Genomic DNA, 19,424 nt, shown 5'->3' on the forward strand with positions numbered 1-19,424 from the left:
TACACAGCACATTTCACCCTGCTTGCGGGTGAATCTCCCCCAGAATAGGCAGAGGAAACCTCAGGCTGGACCTGACCGTCTCCCAGGGGAGATGGGGGGAACCCCAGTAGCTGAGACATTTCAAGCTGTAGGGACCTCCCCCCATCCCAATATCTGCAGGATGACCCTGGTTTTGGCAGGGTGACTCCCACGTGCTCGTGGCAAGCTCTTGGGGTTTTGGGGCCAGCCACGCAGGGCCCAGGAGGCATTGCATGGCGTGAAGGTGATGTTCTGACACAAAGCTCCCCTGGCAGCGCCTCTCCTGGGCATGTCGGTGTGCTGATACCACAACAGATGCAGGTGCCCAGGATGGTGCTGGATATCTTCCCTCCTTGACCCAGCCACGTCTCCCCGACAGGGCAGTTCAGTGCCACCTGAGCTATCAGAAGTACCTACATGCAGTAGGTCTGGGGCAGGCCGCACCGGGCACCGAATTTTGACAGGAACCGGTTCTCCAGGTCTATGACGGTCTCGCCAATCTTCTCATCCTTCGACAAGAGGTCATAGTCGTAGAGAGCGACCTTCAGGTCCTTCTCCAAAGGCAGAGTGCAGGTCAGCTCAAACATCCTGTGGAAAGGGGAAAAGCAAGAGAGTGTCAGGGATCAGGGCCTGCAGCCGAGCCAGTCTCTGGGCAGCTGGCCTGGCGTCGGCTGCCTGACGGGTGCACCTCCCGACTGGTGAGAAGAGGCAGCAGACCGGCTCTTAAGCCCAGCAGCAGCAGTTCAGTGGCTTCTCAAAACAGTCGCCCGGCGTTGCGATAGCTCCTGGGCCTGCTTGTTCCCAGCCTTCATACAGGTAACCCGGTCCTGTTCCTCAGCTCCGACTCCTCACCTGTGACCCTGGCTCTGGCACCTGGCCTCTGACTCCGGTTCTGACCCTGGGCTCCAATTCCTGATTAGCGACTCCTGCTCCAGCCATGAGGCACAACCACCCACGACAGAGAGAAGAACTGGGGGCGAGTGGCTTTTCCCGGGGTCTGTTGTTGATCACCTCTTAGGACAGACAATCCAGTGGAAACAGACCTCATGTCTTCCACCCTCCATCACATGACAGAACAACGCAGGCTTATCGGCCTGCCTGTCTCGCCACTGCCTCACCGTGCCTGATCAGAGCAGTGAGCTACTGGACTGGGCCATGGGAGACCCTGGTTCTATGCCCAGGTCAGCTGCTGGCGTTCTGTGTGACTTTGAGCAAGCCTGCTTTCCCTCCCTGTGCCTCACTTTCCCAATCCACAAAATGGGAATGGTCCTGACTCGCTTTGCGATCTACAGATGGAAAGCAACTAGAGGAGAGCTGGGGATCACTCGTGAATAGTGGCCCCAGAAGAATAACAGATTAACAGATAATAACAGATAATAATTCCCAGAACAGAACGTTGGGAATCATTAAGAAAGGGATAGATAATAAAACAGAAAATCTCATATTGCCTCTATATAAATCCCTGATAAGCCCACACCTTGAATACTGTGTGCAGATGTGGTCACCCTATCTCAAAAAAGATATATTGGAATTGGAAAAGGTTCAGAAAAGGGCAACAAAAATTATTGGGGGTATGGAACGGCTTCCGTATGAGGAGAGATTAATAAGAGTTGGACTGTTCAGCTTGGAAAAGAGACGACTAAGGGGGGAGATGCTAGAGGGCTATAAAGTCATGACTGGCGTGGAGAAAGTAAAGAAGGAAGTGTTATTTACTCCTTCTCATAACACAAAAACTAGGGGTCACCAAATTAAATTAGCAGGTTTAAAACAAGCAAAAGGAAGTATTTCTTCACACAATGCACAGTCAACCTGTGGAACTCCTTCCTAGAGGATGTTGTGAAGGCCAAGACTATAATCGGGTTAAAAATAGGTTCATCTATAGCTATTAGCCAGGACGGGCAGGAATGGTGTCCCTAGCCTTTGTTTGCCATAAGCTGGGAATGGGCGACAGGGGACGGATCACTTGATGATTCCCTGTTCTGTTCATTCCCTCTGGGGCACCTGGCATTGGCCACTGTCGGAAGACAGGAGACTGGGCTAGATGGACCATTGGTCTGACCCAGTCTGGCCGTTCTTATGTTCTTATAATACCTTACTTTAAAATGGGGGGTGGGAGCGTGTCTTTCTTCCAGAAGCATCCCAAAGAATTTCCTAAACTCTCTGGCTCAGCTCCCCAGCTGGTGTAAATTGGTGTAGCTCCACTGGAGTCACTGGGGCCAAATCCTCAGCTGATGTAAACTGATAGAGCTCTGCTGAAGTCAATGGAGATGGTCCTCACTCTCCCTTTACATCATATACACACATGCACATGCATTAGGATGGGCCTTATTCTCATCTCACTCACGCTGGCCTTACCTCACTGATCTTCACTGACTTCCATGTGGAGTCAGTCCTGGTTTACACCGAAGGCCAGGATCTGGCCCATTGTGTCTGGGAGTCACTTCACCTGCAGCTGAAACGTGGCTGCCTCCACGGTGGAATGCGATGCCCTTTTAACAGCGCTCCCACCACTCTGCAGCAGCTTTTAGGAGGGGAAGTGAGTGATTGTGCCTCCCATTAAAGCAGCAGGAGGAATTCAGGTCAGCAAATCGTAATTGGCCAAGCTGGAAAACAGCCAGGATCCCAGGGTTATTCTTGTGAAATGGGAGCTTTAATAGCCATGAGCAGCCGGGACCTGGGTTTTCCGTCTCGTCTTCGCGACGGGGTGGTAGGTGCAGAACTCTGTCTAGACTGGTCTTTGGCTGGAAGCCAAGCCTGGCAAAAGAGACCCTACCCTCGGCTTGAGGAGCTTGCTGTGGATAGCCGAGTTCGTATTATTACATGTATCATGGTAGCATCTAATGCCCTAACTGAGAGCAGATCAGCATTGTGTTATGGGCCATTCAAACACACAGTAAAGGGATGGCCCATGAGCTGAAGGCCTTATAGCGCTAAAGACACAATGCAGATAACTGACGGAGGTCTATAACATCATGAAAGGTGTGGAGAAAGTGAGCAAGGAAGTGCTATTTACCCCTTCGCATAACACACAAACCAGGGGTGACCTGATGAAATTAACAGGCAGTGGGTTTAAAACAAACATAAGGCAGTACTTCTTCACACAACGCACAGCCAACCTGTGGAATTGGTTGCTAGGGGATGTTTTTAAAGGCCAAAAGTATAACCAGGTTCAAAAACGAATGAGATAAGTTCATGGAGGATGGGTTTATCAATGGCTATTAGCCAAGATGATCAGAGATGCAAAACTATGCTCCCTAAACCTCTGACTGCCAGATGCTGGGACTAGATGACAGGGGATGGATCACTCAGTAACCGCCCTGGTCTGTTCATTCCCTTTGAAGCACCTGGCACCAGCCACTGTCGGAAGCCAGGATGCTGGGCTAGATGGATCACTGGCCTGACTCAGGATGGCCGTTCTTATGTAGCATTATTACCGCTATTTCACAGACAAAGAACAGAGAGTAAATGACTCGCCCAGGATCACACAGAGTCAGGAACTGAACTAAAACCTTGCAAGTCCCAAAGCACTGCCTTAGTCACAAGACCATCTGTGCTCTCTGACACCAGCCTTTGCCTTCCTCTCCTTTTCCTGCTCTTTCTGGTCTGCTTGTGATCCTGCCTTGGGAGGCAAGTCCCACCATCCCCATCTGGAACTGAAGCGAAAGAGAAACATACTTTCCGAAGACGGGCTCCAGCGTGCATGGGATGTAATTGTCCTGGTCATTTATGGATTTCTTTCCCACCAAAATCTTCACATAGGGGTCACACTACAGAGACAGGAGGAAAGAAACAACAGAGGAGGTGGGGCTGCTACAGACTCATCTTCAACAACAATACTAATCACTAAGGAGCAGATTCTGCCACCCTTAGTCATATGGATCAACCCCTTATTCCATGAACAGACCCTTGCGTAACACCCCACATCAGCAAGGGGGGGCGGAATCTGGCCCTTTGCTGTTCAGAACAAATTCCCAAAGGTGTTAGCACTGGCTGATCCAGCTGCAACCCCTGTGCCAGGCCTTGCCTGCCCACGGACAGGCAGTGGGGATGAGCAACTGAGGGGGCAGCATAGAAGGGGCTTAACAGAGTTGCCTTTTAGATCTCATTACCCCATAGGCGCTGACTCCATGGGTGCTCTGGGGCTCAAGCACCCATGGGGAAAAAATAGTGGGTGATCAGCACCCACCAGCCACCACTGATTGGCAAGGCTGCCAATCAGCTGTTTGGCGGCTGGGGGAGGCACTTGAGGGAGGGCAGAGAGCAGTGAGCGGCGAGGTCCTCAAGGGAGGGTTGGAGCAGGGGCAGGAAGAGACAGAGCAAGGGTGGGGCCTCTGGGAAGGGGGCAAAGTGAGGTGGGGCCTCAAGGCGGAGCAGGGGTGGAGCACTCCTGGGGAAAAATCAAAGTCAGTGCTTATGTAACACCGACAGACCTTGGTCGTCAGTGGGCAGGATTGAACCTGGGACCTCTGGAGCTAAATGCGTGAACCTCTACTGCATAAGCTAAAAGCCACATGACCTTTAGCTAACGCTGTAGCAGACTCATTAAGCTCTAAGTCGTCTAGGTGCCACTAGATGGGACAGAGCACCACACCCAGAAGGTTTGTGGGTTACACTATGCATGACCCCACTCTTAAAGGGACACATCCCCTTACTTTGTTTCAGATCAGCAAATGGCCTTCTCCCAGGGAGATAATAGCCGGGGACTCCAGCGTGGAGGGGAAGAACCCATGCTGAGATCCTCAGGGCGTTTTCACTGTCCCACAAGTTTTTTTAGAAGGGAAGGATGGAGAAGCCCTCAGTTAGCTAAGTCAGAAGACGTAACTCAAAGACACACAAGGAACACGGGCACTGAGTAAGAAGCGGCCAGTTTTCTCCTGGCCGCATCAGGCAGGAAGAATCAGAGCATGCTGGGAAGGGGAGATGGTTGAACCTCTAATGATTTCTTTTTTTGACAGAAAATGGCTTTCCCACCCAAAACACTTCTGATTTCACTGAAATTCTTTGAAGGAAAGTTCCTCTATGGAAAGGAAAGTTTTCGTTTCGTTTCAGTTTTTGAAAACTGAAAAAAAAAATCGATTTTCATTTTTGGTTTTTCCTCCCTTTCCTTCTCTCCATTTTTTACCCATTTCCAGGGCGAGCGGGGAGGGAGTTTCAGAAAATGTTTTTTGTCATTTTTAAAAGCAGAAACAAAATGGAAATTTTTCGTTTGAACCAAAACCAATTTTCTTTTCATTTTAAATTTTTATCCAAAAAAAAAAAAGGGTGTTTCTGAAGTTTTCTGCAAAAAAAATTTTTTGAAGGTAATTTTCGCTTCCTTTGAAATTTTGGCCAGAAATGAATTTGGATATTGCATCCCGCCCTATTGAAAAGCCCAACAACAATACAGGAGAGCTGAGGCCCTGGGGCTTCAGAACCATGGAAAAGGCACTTTGAAGAGCAAGTTGGTGTTAGTTTCTTCCTAGATGCCAAGGCCAGAAGAGTGAGCAACAGGGGGAGGGAGCAGAGAGAAGCGAGCGGGGTTGGGGTCTTGGGGGAAAGAGGCACCACAAGAGCGGGGTCTTGGAGGAAGAGGCAGTGTGAGGGCGTGGCCTCGGGGAAAGGGGCGGAACAAGGGTAGGGCCTCAGGGGGAATGGGTGGTATGAGGGCGAGGCCCCAGGGAGAAGGGATGGTTCAGGCACCTGTGCCCCCTCCCCCGTTTTTTAGGGTGTTTCTGCCACTCCTGACACAGGCCATGGAATTCCACTCCGCGATTTCTGCCCTCAGCCTCATTGCCACATCTCCCAGGTGCTCCCCTGAAGGATACCTTTCCATTGGAGTCCTTGGGTTGCAAGTCAAAGGCACGGATGATGTAGACCCTGATGAGACACTCCTGGGGTCCTTTGGCTGGGAGCTGATGGAACTGGCGTGGTGGGACCGGCACACTTGGGTCATCCGGGAGGGGGTACATTTTGAACGAGCCCTGAGAAGACATTGAGCATCCACATGTGTGCACATACGGGCGTGTTACACTACAAATGCTAACAGCTGGCAACTGACTGAACTCAGGGCAAATCAGTGCAATGCTGCTTGTGTAACACCACATCCCCAGGCAGGACGTCAGCAGGAAGGGTGGAACCTCAGAATCTTTACGTGTACCCTTCTGCTGCCTGAGCTAAAGAGACAGCAAGCTCCGCAACTTCTTTCTGTGTCCCGCACACCACCAGAGGGGGACAGAGTGCCACACTGAATGCGGGCGCGATCCTTCACTTCCTGTCCTAAAGCTGTTAAACAGCTACGGTGTTTCAACCCAGAGGGGGCCGCGAGTCAGTAGTAGATAGGTAAAGTGATGCCAAAGGGTAAGTCTAGGCTGCAGTTAGACACCCATGGCTGGCCCATGCCAGCTGACTCGGGCACGCAAGAGGGGCCTTCCCCCTTAGCAGAGTCCTAGAGCCCAGATGCCAGCCCGGGCCTGAATGTCTATACCACAATTAAACAGCCCCTTAGCCCAGAGCCCTGCAAGCCTGCATGGGCCAGTCGCAGGTGTCTATTTGCAGTGTAGACATATCCTATATGCTCTTAATTACTATGCAAGGGACATCTGAGGCAGAATTACTTGGATCTTGATTCTCATTTAAGCTGCTGTCATTTGTCCCCTTACGCTGCCAGAATGGTGCAAAGGACCATTAGTGCAAATGAGAACTGAGCTCTTAATGTTTTTAAGGCACCGAGATCCTCAGATGAAAAGGTGCTTTACATGCACAAAGCATCATTTGCTACAGAGCCATTCAAAGAGAGACCAGTGGAGTGAGTGCCCTGAAGGGACTGGCTCCAAGCACTTGCGTAGACAGCCTGGCAGCTCTCTCACACACATGCTGTCCCCACCCCAGGGAAGAAAGATGCGCCATTGTTTTGACCCAGTCAGCCACAGGCAGTGCTGACTCCAGATGTGATTTTCCACACGGATTATGTCTAAGCCTGTATCAGTTCAGAATGTAGCCATCGCCAGGGGATAAGGCAGTCAGACCTTACTCTGATTGCGTTTGTTTGTATACTGTTATGACCAGTTCTCCATGGGGGTGCTAATAATAAATCTTTCATCCTAGTAAGCACCAATCCAGTCTGCTTCTACAAAATTTTTCATTCGGCAGGATCCCAAAGCACTCTGGTGACAGCGTACAATGCACATTCTCTCTCCCACACACACTATGGAGGATCACTTGCCCACCACTGAAATGCTGCCCCCTCTAAGTGAAACACAGCAGCTGCCCTCTGCCAGCCACACTACAGTGGTGTTAAGTGCAACTTCTTCTTACTTAGATTGTAAGAACTTTGGGGCAGGGATTGTCTGTTTGTTCTCTGTTTGTACAGCTCCTAGCACAATGGGGTGGAGCAGACCAGGGCTTCTAGGTGTTATTGTAATACAAATAAATAACAACAGGCCATTGCATCAAGACTTTAACATCTTATCCATAACATGGGCTCTAGAGGTGACCTGGGGTTTGTCCACACTTCGACATGGAAGTGTTTGATTCTTATTGGTAAATGCCGATAAACATCTATTTCACCAGACACACAGAAACCAACAAAAAGTATTTCCATCGATAATAATCTAAATTTACAGACAGGCCAAGTAAGAAAAATGCTGCTACAATTTTGACAAATGATGTCAGAGAGACAAGGTGGGTCTGGTTTTTATTGAACCAACGTCCGTTGGTGAGACAGGCTTTTGAGACACACCAGGTGTGTCTACACAACAACTAGCATCCCGCAGCTGGCCCATGCCAGCCAACTCGAGCTCACGGGACTCGGGCTTTGGGGCTGTTTCATTGCTGTGTAGGTGTCTGGGCTCTGGATGGAGGACCTTGCGAAGTGCAAGGGTCCCAGAGCTCAGGTTCCAGCCCAAGCCGGAAGGTCTACACAGCAGTGAAACAGTCCCACAGCCTGAGTCCCGTGAGCCCAAGTCAGCTGGCATGGGCTAGCTGCAGATTTTTCTTTGCTGTGTAGACAGACCTAAGGAGCTCTTCTTCAGGTCTGGGAAAGGTACACCCAGCGACACAGCAAAAGGCAAGGTGGAACAGATTGTTTAGCATAAATAGTTAGCACATATTGTAAGGGATCATTCAAGGTGAAGCGGTCCATTAACGCTCCTGTTGTCACAGGACAAAAAGAGGGGGTTAGTGGGTTACGGATTGTTGTAATAAACCAGAAATCCAGCGTCTCTGTTCTGTCTGTGATTTTAAGGGCAGGTCTACGTGAGAAATTTGCATCGTGTGCCACTACACCAATTCAGCTGTGCTGCTGTCGGGCTTCTAGTGAAGACAGGAGAGAGCTCTCCCATCAGCTTCACAACTCCGCCTCCGTGAGAGGTGGTAGCTGTGTCAGTGGGAGACGTCTACACCAGCGCTTAGGTCAGTATAACGACGTTGCTCAGGAGTATGGATTATTCACCCACCTGAGCTCAGCAACATAGCTGTCTCAGAGTAATTCCGCAGTGGAGACCAAGGCTTAGTGTTTTGTAGCCGTCTTTTGAAAGTGTTGTGCAGGTTTCCTCGGAGGATGAGGACTGAGAGGTCAGATGCAGAGCGATCGCTTCGTGAAAAGTGTTCGCCCACAGGTGATGGGTTGCTTTTGTCTTTTATCATTTTTCTGTGTGAGTTCATTTGAGAGCGCAGTGACTGTCTGGTTTCACCCACATGGTGGTTATTGGGGCATTTAGTGCACTGGATGAGGTACGGAACATGTTGTGATGGGCATGTGTAGGATGAAGGGATCTTGAAAGGTATGTTGTGGGGGGTGTTGATCATTGTAGCAGTGAAGATATGTCTGCAGGTTTTACTCTGTTGTTCTAGCAGGGTCTGGTGCTGCTCTGAGTTGGTTGTCAGGTACCACCCCACCCTGGAACCTATATAGGGTTTCATCAAACAACTACAATCCATACTTGATGGGTACTCCATCCTAAAATAAATCTTTCCTGAACCTCCACTTCTGGCCTTAAAACAACCCCGCAACCTCTGCAAGCTCATCATCAGAAGCAAGCTCCCCACAGACCAGGACATGCCAACTCAAAGCAGCACCAGGCCTTGCTAGAACAAGATACAAAACCTGCAGCCATATCTCTCCTGCTACAGTGATCAACACCAATGATTCATTACTCTGCTAGACACAAAAACCCATGGACTGAACAGAGACACTGGATTTCTGGCTTATTACCACAACCTGTAACCCACTAACACCCCTCTTTTTGTCCTCTGACTGCAGAGGTGCTAACGGGCCATTCTACTTCGAATGGTCCCTTACAATATGTCCTAACTACTTATGCTAAACAATCTGTTCCACCTTGCCTTTATCTGGGAGGCTGGGAGTACTTTTCCCAGGCCTGAAAAAGAGCTCTGTGTGGTTCCAAAGCTTGTCTCTCACCACCAGAAGTTGGTCCAATAAAAGATATTTCCTCACCCTCCTTGTCTCTCTAATATTCTGGGACCGACACAGCTACAACTACACTGCATACGGTAGTGCCATCTGTCTTGGATGGTTTAGACACAAGCAATCCTGCATCTTGGCAGGGGGTCAGACTAGCTGACCCTCGCGGTCCCTTCTAACCCTATGATTCTATGATATACAATGTTGACAGATTGTGTTTTAACTATTATAAAGCTTTAACTTTTTTCATCTCCTTGTCTCTTGTCATTAAACAATTATCTGACACCCTCATCGTCTGGCCCTCCGCACTTCCCTGCAACTGTGAAACTTTAAACTGATAAAAATGAAAACAAATGCTTCCAACCCATAACTTCACGCAACTGCGAACATTTCAGTAAATAAAAATAGGGCTGGGGGGGGGGACAAACAAAATAAGCATTGACATTAGCTGCCGAAATTATTAAAAAAAAAAAAATCAAATTCTGCCAAGCCTCGCTCTATTGTAATCACAGGGTGTCATTGCAACTCGAACAATCATAGCCCACCTAGCTTCCAACTAGCAAGCTCAGACAGGGGTGCAGTGAAGCCACTGTACAAAGCCACCTGGAACCCTGGGTAATTATTCATGGGGTTAGCCCTTGCTGAACGAGCTTCCATGGCTTCATTGCTCTGCGACCTACACTAGCTAAATTAGAGCTAGCTGGGGTAGGTCTACATGAGCTGAAATCACAGCCTGTGTTTGCAGTGTAGACACACGCATCGCATCCAGCATGTTAAGCACCAACTCTTGTCTGCTCTGCCCTCTGCAACATTCCCAACTTCTGTCAGGCCCGGGGTCCAACAGATCCTTCCCTGCTTTATAACAAAGAAATATTCACAGGCAGGCGTTAGAGGGATTCACTGCTAGTTTCCAATTGACTATTGCTAGGTCAAATGACTCTGAGTATAAAGAGTGGCCGTCGGACCTTGAATTCCCCCACCACGGAGGGATCTTCGTTAACGTCCTGTGTTCTGCCGCGGTAGAGCTTGAAGGTGTGACAGAAGTCGGAGAGCTTCTCAAATTCCTCCATATTCTCCAGCTCTGTCTCGTAGACCTAAGGAGGAAAACCCCTCTGAGTAAAAGGATGAATTTCACCCATAAAGTACAAGGTGCACACCATCTGCAGAATACCATGGATGCCTCTGTATTGCCTTACACCCAGAGCCCTAAAGAAAGTCTTTCAGATCACTATGGTAACAATGACCTTTCATGGAGCCCTTAGACATTGTCTGCAGACCCGCCCCCTAGGGGTCCGCAGACCACAGGTTGAAACCACTGACCTAGACTGTCCCTTGAGGCCAATGTGGGATTGTCACTCTCCAAGCACTTTGAGGTTTTAAATGACTCAGGGTATGCCCTGAATGCAATTAGATATCTGCATGTCAGCTGACTCGGGCTCATGGGGCTGGCCAATTGAGGTGAAAATGTTTGGGCTTGGGCTGCAGCCTGGGCTCTGGGACCCTCCTCGCTAGCATGGGCCTAGAGTCTGGGATCCATCCTGAGCCTGACCCACACACACAACAATGCAACAGCCCCTTAGCCCAAGCCCCGAGAGCCTAAGTCAATTGGCACAGACCAGCCGTGGGTTATTAATTCCAGTGTAGACCTATCCTCAAGCAACAGGGCTCCCGCTGCTTCCCTATGGAGGGTTTTTCATAGCCCAAGGGATCGCACCATTCCTGGCAGGCAGGTGATGATTTCTCTGTTTTAAATTCAACGGGGGTTGTTATGATACACTCGTCACTGTGGGATTGAGGATTTCATTCATCCCTCTTGTACTAGCCTTAACAATTCCTCTCCTCCCTTGGGGTACACGCTCTCCTAGGCAGGTCATTTGTTCGGTTATAAACCAGACAGTCCTCTTTTTGGGTGGTTAGTTGTTCCCAGCCCAGTGCTGAAACAAAACCAGACATGGTTTTGTCCAATATCCGATGGGGGATGCTATTTTGAAAGCGTGCCACTGCGCCCCCACTGGTGTGACCTCACAAACACCATGCATGTGAGATCACGCCGGCGGGGGCAGGCCCATTGGTACAAGAATGACGAGTATTCTGGGAATGCATGAGTGGCCACCCCACACTCTTCTAATACTTGTAGACTGGTAGCTCCCTGCCACACCCAGCCTATAAGCCTCGACGCTGCAAACAGCTACTTGTGCATATAGCTGGTCAAAAATTGTCCAGCTGTTGAAACTGTTTTTCATCAGAAATATGGCTTTTCAACAAACAAAATTTTTCTGAACAATGTTTGTTTGCTGGAGGAAATTTGGATTTTTCATCCAAAAAAAGGGAACACCCCTAAAGAGAAATACTTCAGTTAAGGAAGGGTGCCTCAGTGCCTCATGAGACTTGTAGTTCAATCGTCTCATGTCCCCCTTCTCTTCTATGGGCTGGGCTTCCCAGCCGGACTACATCCCCCATGACCAAGGACTCCCATGATGCACTGCCACCCTTCTCCAAGAGGGGAGACTGTGCATTATGGGACATGCAGTCCGACCAGGGAGCCGGGTCCATAGAGGAGATTGGAAGCATGAGACACAGAAACTACAGCTTCCATGAGGCACCCATGGCAGCATTTCTAAATTTAAATATTTTGGTTGTCGGCCAAAATGTGGAGCACTTTAATTTTGTCCAAAAAAAGTTTTGGGTTTTTTTTGGGAGGGGGTGGGAGAGGGTCCACAACCAGCTCCACCCACGTGCTTAACTTGACACGTGGGAGTCTTGCCCCGCCCCAAGGACCCAACCCAGCTCCCGTTGAAATCAACAGCAAAACTCCCACTGATGTCAGAATCAAGTCGGGAAAAAACACCCCTCTACTGGCGCTCCCCTTTTAAAATAAATCTCACTCCACAGACAACCAGTATCGGCCAGCTGCTGCAAGGCCTCAGCCACAAGGAGATGAAGTTACCTTCATTGTGTCAAAGCCCTTCTCTAAGTAGCCGCCGCATTTCTCTCTTTCCCCTGTTGAAGCGTAGAACTTGCTCCACCAGTCAATGAACTCTTCCTCCTGGAGGAGGGGGAAAAAAATAAAGTGTCTCCCTTGGGAAACCACCCGGCGAAAACCACGCCATTTAACGTAATCGCTATGGTTGATATTCACCCCTGTGCACAGAGCCAGCACAAAACCCATGCACCCAGTGGGTGTTACATGTTCCCCTTTGGGCCTGAGCCACAGAACAGCGAGGCTGTAGCCTTGTCTGCACTAAACAGGCTCTTCTGATACAGCTCAACCAGTGTAGCTACATCAGCAGAGCCCCCTGGTGAGGACGCAGTGTGTGCCAACAGACAGAGTTTTCCTGCTGGCATAGTAACACCACCTCCCCAAATGACTTTAGCTATGCCCAAAAAAGCACTCTTTTGTCAGCATCGCTGCATCCACACCTTGCCACTGTAGCTATGCTGGCGAGGGGGTGTGGTTTTTACACACTCCCGACCAGCCAAACTCAGTAGTTTGGACTTGATATGTTACAGAACCTGGCTCTTTAGCCCAAGCTGTATAGAGCCTTTCTTTTAGCTCTGAGGGTCCCTGGTTGCTGGGTCAATCCCCAGTATGGTGGCCAAGACAGAGGTTATCAGACAACACTTAGGCATTCAGGACTCTAAGTGGTGCCTAAACCTCTCTGCACAGTGGTGAATCTCACCCCAGGAGTGGGTCAAAGATGTTCTGGAGAAGAAGCCATCAGAATTTGTTTCCAGACGGCAGCTTTTTGCCAATCTTGGTGGCCCTCCGCTGGGGATCTCCATGTAGAAGGAAGGATGGGTTATAATAATAGCCCCCAGACCAACAGGGCTACATGTCTCAGAGTGCTGAGGATATGTGCTGGGATATCTCATAAATAAAACCTACCCCCAACTCTAAGCTTAGGTTGTAAACTTTCTGGGGACAGAACTGCATTTTTGTTCTGTTTGTACAGCGCCTAGCACAAGGGGGCCAAGGTCCATGCCTGGGTCTCCTAGACACTACCGTGATCCCTTGAAACAAATCTTGACCCCAAGAAATTCCACCTCTCTCTAGACGAACGTAACAACCATGCAGATCTATACAATAAACAGAAATCACCAATCCCATAAGCTTAGACTTTTGAAAGGAATGGCAGGAGACTCAAAGCCAGTAAGGAGATTGCACCTCATCAGTTATGTAAACTGGGAGGGCTAATGGGCTTTCAGGACTGCGGATATTATTCCAAGGAGAAAGCTGGCTGTTGGGTTCACAAAATATGTATTATTTTATTATAAGTGCACAATTTTGAAATTTATGCAAGCAAAGATGAAGGGGCTTTGACCGTGATTCATGAAACATTCCTGAAAACTAATGATGTCTTATTTTAGAAGTCCACAAAATTCCATCACACTGACCTAATGGAGGAATCATAGTAGAGGTTTATTGGATTTAGATTTTAAGCCAACAGTGCAGGCTTCAAATTGCTGTCTTGAATAGACAGTGTCTTTAATTGCAATATTACATAAATTAGCTCTGAGGCCTCTGCTGCCTCCTTTTTTTTAAGTCTTGCCTTTCATCACTCCCCTTGTTTTATTGTTTAAAAATCTACGTCCTAACCAACCTGGCTTTATTATGACATTCCACAGGTACCAAGTTACAAAGAAAGCACTTAAACTAATCTCACGACTTACCCACGGTATCTTCTGCAGCCCCAAGACAAAGCATTTGGTTAGATATTTTTGCTGATTTCTACTGATGTTACAAAAAGAAGAAGAAAAGAAAAAAAGCCAGAGGAAGCAGCTGGAATGTTAATAGCGAAGGACATTAATCGTTTTGCCTGCAAATGGAAAAGCCAGTTATTGCAAAGGACCCAACACGCAAGTGACTGGCTAGGGGGATTTGATTTAATCATAAGGCAACAGCCAAAAGCACTTTAAGAGTCTTATCTGGGAAGCCAGGCTGTGTACTGATCAAAGGGCAGGACTGGGAGTCTGGGTTTCTATTTCCAGCTCGGCTACTGACTCAGCAGGGGTGGAATCCATCTCCTGGGCAGAGATCCAGCATCGGGCCAAGGAGTCACTGGAGTCGCACTTAACCCGACAGCAGACGTAAGTGGGACATTTACCATGTGCTGGGCCTCTGTCCTTGGGTACATGGCCATGGGCAAGTCATTTGGGCTGAGACTTTTCACAGCTGGATGCCTCAAGTCAGCACCATGATCCATAGACAGACACCGCAGTAAGGCCCTGATTCTGATGGAAGCTTTGCCAATGATAACAGCAAGCATCAGATCAAGCCCTGAGTGGCTTAATTTTTTAGACATGCTGAGCAGTCACGACTCCCATGGCTGCCAGGGGAATTCACTGCTCTGTGCCTCCATTTTGGCCTCCCCGATCTGTAAAATGGGAATAATCTTTACCTACCTCACAGCGATGCTCAGGGGAATTGGTTAATGTGTAAAAAGTGCTGAGATCCCTGCATAAAAGGCACTAAAGAAGAACAACACATGAATCTATTTAGCTCATCCTATTTAGCTTAACAAAGAGAAGGTCATGGGGTGACTCGATCCCAGTCTATAAATACCTACATGGGCTATTTAACAATGATATTTAACAATGGGCTTTTCAGTCTAGCGGGCAGAGGTCTAACATGATCCGATGGCTGGAAGTTGAAGCTGGACAAATTCAGACTGGACATTTTTCACAGTGAGTTTAATTAATCACTGGAACAACTTACCGAAGGTGGTGGTGGATTCTCCATCCCTGGCAATTTTTAAATCAAAAGATCTGCTCTAGTTCAGATAGGAATTAATACTGGGAAATCCCCTGGCCTGTGTTATGCAGGAGGTCAGGTTAGATTTTCACAGCGGTCCCTTCTCACTTTACAATCTAACAATCCATTTTATTTTACCAAGTGACATATCGGGAGTACTGTGATAAGGCAAAATGAAGGGTTATGTTAAAGAGAAATTAATTCACATTCTAAGAAGGTCTAATAAATAACAGCGTTTTACAAACACATGGCACTTTGCAGCAGAGGATCTCTAAGCCTTTTTGAGACTAAGGCCTTGATTCAGCAAAGCGCTCAAGTATGTGCTTAATTTTAATCACAGTATTGAAGTCTATGGGATTTAAGTCTAAACTTAAATTCCTTCCTGAATCAGGGCTCAAATTCAGCCCTGTGGAAAGGGCCAGCCAAAGGCATATGTGCCCTTAAATCCTATGTAAGCCCTCAAAACAAGACTTAAAAGGGACTTAAAAGAGCACATGGTCTTTGTGCAGTCCCTCGCATAGGGGTGTGTTTCACTCTACAGATGTGAATGAGGTAAACCTCACAACCTCCTCTGAGATAGATCAGTATCATTATTAGAGCTGGTTGGATGGCTTTTTGACAGGCAGGCTAAGGGACTTGTCCAAAACCATACAGGGAGTCAGTAGTAGGGCCAGCAATACAACCCAGGAGCCTTGAGATGCAGTCCCCTGCTTTAACCATTAGACCCCACTCCTCCCTGTATGAGTACACTTAATTACGGTGCTAATAAGTAAACAGTAACGTTAAAGAGACAAAAATCAGTTCTCTGCTTTCCAACCTACCAAAGTCTAACGTCAGGTGGATGTGTTTCCCGTTACGGGGGATGGCATGTGTGAGACCTAACGCTGGATGGGAACACAGATTGTGTTAGGGCTCAGTAGGGCCAGGCCAGGCCAGATGTTGTGGCTTACTTTTAAATGATCATCCATGCAGGCAATTCTTTAACTGCTCTGTGTGAAATCCCCCCCCCACACACACACACACACAAGAAGCTCCCATTCACTGTTAAAAGCAGTGTCACACATAGCCCTCACCCTCAAGCATCATGCAGCAGGTTACCCCTAGGCATTGAAAATCTCAGGGCTGGAGGTTACAGCCATTGCTGGGACAGGGCATGGAGGCCTATCAACCACACTGATGTCAACAGAGTTACACCAGTGATGAATCTGGCCCATGGACCAGACCCCTGATCCTAGAAGATTCCCACAGTTCCCATCACGGAGCAGCGAAGGGGCAGCCAGAAGACGGGCAGCAGCCTGTCATGTGCTCCCATCGGTTTCCCTTCTGGCTGATCACGCACCGCACACAACACAAGTGTATTGGGGCCTGTAACAGGGTAGCTGGCACCTGCTCCCTCCAGGTGTCTATGGACAGGAAGTGTCCCTTTTTATAGCCCTGCCCCCTTATCCCAGAATTCCTTGCTGTCCCAACCTCCATTCTAGGCTGCAGTCATTATAGGCCTGGGCTTCTCCTTAAAGGGCCAGCACTCTGTTACAGGGTCATTCCACCCATTCTCATATCACCTTGGTGGATCCTTCAGGAAAATGAAGCAATGAAGTGCTGTACATGCAGCAGCACAGACCAGCAGCATGGACGTGAGGGTGCAGAATTAAAGAGGAGGAAAATCCTGCTCGTCCTTCTTCAGGCGATGAAAAAAGTGTGGCGGGAGGGTCGGAGTTGTGACATTACACGCCATATTCTTTATGGAAACATGCTTATGATATGGATATGACATAACTGAGATGTACTTTACGCAAGATGGCTCATGTAAGGTACCATTGGAAAGGTTATGGTTTACTGAATGTGATTATCCAATTTGTATGCCCTTATCATTTCTGTATCTGAAGTTAGGAATATTGACCATGTTGCTGTATTTCAGATGTGCTGTTTTGGGTGTCACCCACAACTAGTCCTTCAGGTACAATAATGAAAAAGCCAGACAGGGCTGATGGCCCATTAGGAAGAAACAAGAAGACTGAAGATATTAATCTCTCTTCTTCCTGAGAGTTCTCCTGGGACTAGCTGTGACACTGCTAGGTCAGGCGGTCCTGCCACCTGGTACTAAACTCTATCTTGGACTTCTAGTAATTTTCCACTCACAGGAGTGGGAGGTCAAGTTTGGAAACAAAAGGCTTCCCACCTTATGTAAATTCTATTTAAGGCTGGGAGGGAACGCATTCCAGACTCTCCTCCATGGACTACCCAAGGAGAAAGACTCCTGAAAGAACCTGAAGGGACAAAAGAGACTAACCTGAAGGGAAAGGCAGAGGTGAGTCCAGACTGAGACAGGGGTCCAGTCAGTAGAAAGAAATAACTAGAACTCTGAGCTACAGAAACTCTGCATCCTGCCTAATTCAACATTTAGGGTGAGAAATTACATTTTGTAACTGGTTTCTTTAGTGAATCAAGCTTAGTTTGCGTGGTTTGGTTTATTTGCTCAGTAATCTCCTTTGTTCTGTTTGCTACCGCTTTAGCCACTTGAAATCTGCCTTTTATAGTTAATAAAATTTGTTTTGTTTATTATTACACCCAGTTTCTATAATTTCTAACTGGGGGGCGGGGCAAGAAGTTGTGCATATCTTCTTCCACATTGAGGGAGGGGCCAATGTATGAGTTTGCGCGCTGCAGATTTTTCCATACAGTGCAAAACAATATACCTTTGGGTCTTCACTCCAAGGGAGGTAGGCACCTGAGTGCTGGGGCAAGTCCCTTAAGCTGAGTCTTCCCAGAGCTGATCACAGTGTCTGTGTCTTTCTGCAGAGGAGTGTGGCCTAGTCTGTGTGTGTGCTAGAGGAGGCTTAAGAGCCTGGCTCAGCAGGACAGGTGGGCTCAGTGGTATCTCAGCACATCAGGTGGCATCTTCAAGGGGTGCAACCCATCACAGGAGTCTCCTTTGACCAGCCCCCAAATTATTTACGGCTAGAGCTGCAAAATGATCATCTCTGGGAATTTCAGGCAGCATTTCTTCTTCCCCACTGTGTCATTAGTTCTCCACCTTGAATGTTTTGCTTTCTTGCCCAAATTTGGACAAAATGGATATTTGTTTGGATCTAAATAACGCAAACATTTGGCAACAGATGAGGGAAAGAACATTAGAACGGCCAGATTGGGTCAGACCAAAGGCCCATCTAGCCCAGTGTCCTGTCTTCCGACAGTGGCCAATGCCAGGTGCCCCAGAGGGAATGAACAGAACAGGGAATCATCAAGTTATCCATCCTCCGTCACCCATTCCCAGCTTCTGGCAAACACAGGCTAGGGACACCATCCCTACCTATCCTGACTAATAGCCATTGATGGACCTATCCTCCATGAATTTATCTAGTTCTTTTTTGAACCCTGTTACAGTCTTAGCCTTCACAACATCCTCTGGCAAGGAGTTCCACAAGCTGACCATGTGTTGGGTGGAAGAAATACTTCCTTTTGTTTATTTTAAACCTGCTGCCTATTAAACTTCCTTTTGTTTGTTTTAACAGCTTCTCTCCAAAAGTCAGCTAGGCCAGGGGCCCTGTGTTTACAATGTGCACTGGCGTCGGTAATTGTCCTGGTTCTGCCCCCCCCCCCGCATTAGGATTGCTTTGGGCTGTGCATGTGTGCTTACAACCAGAAAAGTGGGAGGGGAAATGGAAGGCGAGAGCGGGAAAGTGGCTTTTCTGAGGACACACACCACGAAAGCGATAGAGCCAGAAACAGAGCCCTGACGACCACTGCTGTGCCTGCTCCGTTGGACCACCCGGCTTGGATGGAGTTTGTGAGGCTGCACAGAAGCATAAAGCCCCCAGGCTCACACATCGCACTGACCGCTTACATGTCATAATACGTCCCCTCAGAAACTTGACTGCCGTTGCCTGCTCTACAAACCGATCCAGAGCGTCAGAGCCTCTGCAGCGTTTCCCTCCAGATTCCATTATTCTCTAGCGCCGCTTCACGTCCTCTGCCAGAGTGGCACAATGGACCGGGATGTGCACAATGCTCGAGGGAGCGACCGCAGGAATGCGGAGAGGGAGGGCTGGACTTTGTTTCAGAGCGGGATATCAGCTATCAGTTTCAGCTGTAGATATCCGATCCCGACAGCTCGTCCAGCTAATAGTAACAGGATAAGCCGTAAAATATGTGCTCTGATTTGGAAGTAGCAAACACAGCAAATAACCAATTATTCCAAATAGTTTACAGATTTCAACTCTTCTTTTTTTTGGCCCATGTTCTCCTCACTAGCTT

The 19,424-nt window shown here is 48.3% G+C and overlaps 1 protein-coding gene across 4 annotated transcripts in view; it reads right to left on the minus strand.

The window, feature by feature from the left end:
• The window catches only part of DYSF (dysferlin), a 304,075-nt gene that overhangs the window by 48,398 nt on the left and 236,253 nt on the right, over positions 1 to 19,424 (minus strand). For all 4 annotated transcript variants that reach the window (XM_073343024.1, XM_073343025.1, XM_073343023.1 and 1 more), the window contains 5 exons: positions 12,366 to 12,464; positions 10,384 to 10,512; positions 5,823 to 5,978; positions 3,694 to 3,785; positions 436 to 606 (listed from right to left, as the gene is read on the minus strand). In XM_073343024.1, the coding sequence (XP_073199125.1) occupies positions 436 to 606; positions 3,694 to 3,785; positions 5,823 to 5,978; positions 10,384 to 10,512; positions 12,366 to 12,464 (647 nt within the window). The remainder of the gene's footprint in view (positions 1 to 435; positions 607 to 3,693; positions 3,786 to 5,822; positions 5,979 to 10,383; positions 10,513 to 12,365; positions 12,465 to 19,424) is intronic.

The sequence above is a fragment of the Lepidochelys kempii genome, chromosome 4, assembly GCF_965140265.1.
Source record: "Lepidochelys kempii isolate rLepKem1 chromosome 4, rLepKem1.hap2, whole genome shotgun sequence".
Classification (NCBI taxonomy): Eukaryota; Metazoa; Chordata; order Testudines; family Cheloniidae; genus Lepidochelys; species Lepidochelys kempii.